The sequence below is a fragment of the Nanorana parkeri genome, unplaced genomic scaffold, assembly GCF_000935625.1.
Source record: "Nanorana parkeri isolate BGI_ZX_2015 unplaced genomic scaffold, ASM93562v1 scaffold3678, whole genome shotgun sequence".
Taxonomy (NCBI): domain Eukaryota; kingdom Metazoa; phylum Chordata; class Amphibia; order Anura; family Dicroglossidae; genus Nanorana; species Nanorana parkeri.
The window spans coordinates 31,489-33,408 of record NW_017309946.1 but is presented as its reverse complement, the minus strand read 5'-3'; the positions used below and the strand labels follow the sequence as shown (position 1 = coordinate 33,408).

The window sequence follows — 1,920 nt, the reverse complement described above, 5'->3', positions numbered from 1 at the left end:
TGATTTATTCAGATATTTTGGGGTATTTTGTGAATAATATTTATCTTTTAAAACAATAAAAAAGGTTCAATTTTCTTCTTCTGATTTATTTATTTTTTTATTTCATTTTTATCAACTTGTTTTATTAATAAATGATCCGACTCCGGGGCTCCTGCAGGCCAACAAGGGGGGGAGGGGCTCCAGCAAAACGGGGCGAGCTGTTCAGGGGTCCCCGGGGTTGGACGGATGGGATTCCGGGGTCCCTCTGGTTGGACGGATGGGATTCCGGGGTCCCTGTGGTGAACGGATGGGATTCAGGGGTCCCCAGGACTGGGGTTGGGAGGTGTAGGGTGACTTGTTGGCATTGATTATGAACCTTCTGTGGCCCCTCAGATGCCAAGGGCTCCATCCGGGAGATCATTCTTCCGAAGGGGTTGGACCTGGACCGACCCAAACGGACCCGAACCTCCTTCACCGCGGAGCAGCTGTACCGGCTGGAGATGGAGTTCCAGAGATGTCAGTATGTGGTGGGCCGAGAGAGGACCGAACTGGCCCGACAACTCAACCTCTCCGAGACCCAGGTACGGGGCCCCACTGGAGGCTCAGCACCTCACAGAACCGGCCAATTCCTCAATTCCATATACAGAACCTCCATCTTATTATACAGAACCTCCATCTTATTATACAGAACCTCCACAGAACCCGGCAATGTCAGGTGATTCCGATAGCGGATAGAAACGATAATAAACCCGGAATGTGTATTTACATCGTACGGACTCTTCTCGGGGTGCAGATCGTTCTATAATTGTCAGTCCCATAAATCGTCTGTCCGATTTCATTCCCCTGCAACCCGCAGAAGCGAAAATCAGATTATTGTGCGATGAGGAGAGTTCCGGGGTGACCTGTGAACCCCAATATCCTCCAACACGGCGGACATCGCACGTTATATTATTCTATTTTACAGAGCCTTACACCCCTGTATTATTTTATAGGGCCCCTGACCTTCTATACACCCCCGACATTATATTAACGGGGCCCCGACCTTTTATACACACCCGATATTATATTATAGGCGCCACCGACCTTCTATACACCCCCGGTATTATTTTATAGGGCCCCCGACCTTCTATACACCCTTCATATTATATTATAGGGGCCCCCGACCTTCTATACACATCCGATAATATATTATAGGGGCCCCCGACCTTCTATACACCCCCGATATTATATTATAGGGGCCCCCGACCTTCTATACACATCCGATAATATATTATAGGGGCCCCGACCTTCTATACACCCGCGATATTATATTATACGCCCCCGACCTTCTATACACACCCGATATTATATTATAGGTGCCCCCGACCTTATATACACACCCGATATTATGCCAGCTGCATTTACTAATATAGGGAATAATCTCCGATATTGATTTCTTATTTTCCTCATTATCATTTATTATTATTTATCCCTAAATTCCGCTCCTTACGATCATCTTCTGTTCCCCGATGATATTGTCCTCATATCGCCGATACAAATCATCGAACAGCCGACCCGCCATCCATCGATATCAATATTTCACTGTAACAATATCAATCTGTAATAATAATAATCTGATATATCGGCAATATTCGTATCTTTCTGAACTGCTACAAGTCTCCGGTGTCGGTGATGATCGGCCCTGTGTGGGGTGTCGGAGGGACATTAGCATCCCCGGAATCTGAGAAGATGATTATCGGACAATGAATGTCCGATGTATAGACAAATATTGTATATATAATGTACAGACACAGACATACATCGCTAGGTATATGTGTGCGATATACTCTGTGTGCTGGTTGGAGGATCGGACTCGGCCGATGTCTGCGCGATGACAGATTTCTGCGCAATCGGGAAATTTATATATTTTGACACAAAAGGGTTATCATTCGAATTTCTCAC

At 45.9% G+C, this 1,920-nt stretch overlaps 1 protein-coding gene across 1 annotated transcript in view; it reads left to right on the top strand.

Moving 5' to 3' along the window:
- VAX1 (ventral anterior homeobox 1) overlaps window positions 1-1,920 on the top strand; it is a 4,540-nt gene that overhangs the window by 2,124 nt on the left and 496 nt on the right. Inside the window, exon 2 of the mRNA XM_018575244.1 lies at window positions 373-600. Within this exon, the coding sequence (XP_018430746.1) occupies window positions 373-600 (228 nt within the window). The remainder of the gene's footprint in view (window positions 1-372; window positions 601-1,920) is intronic.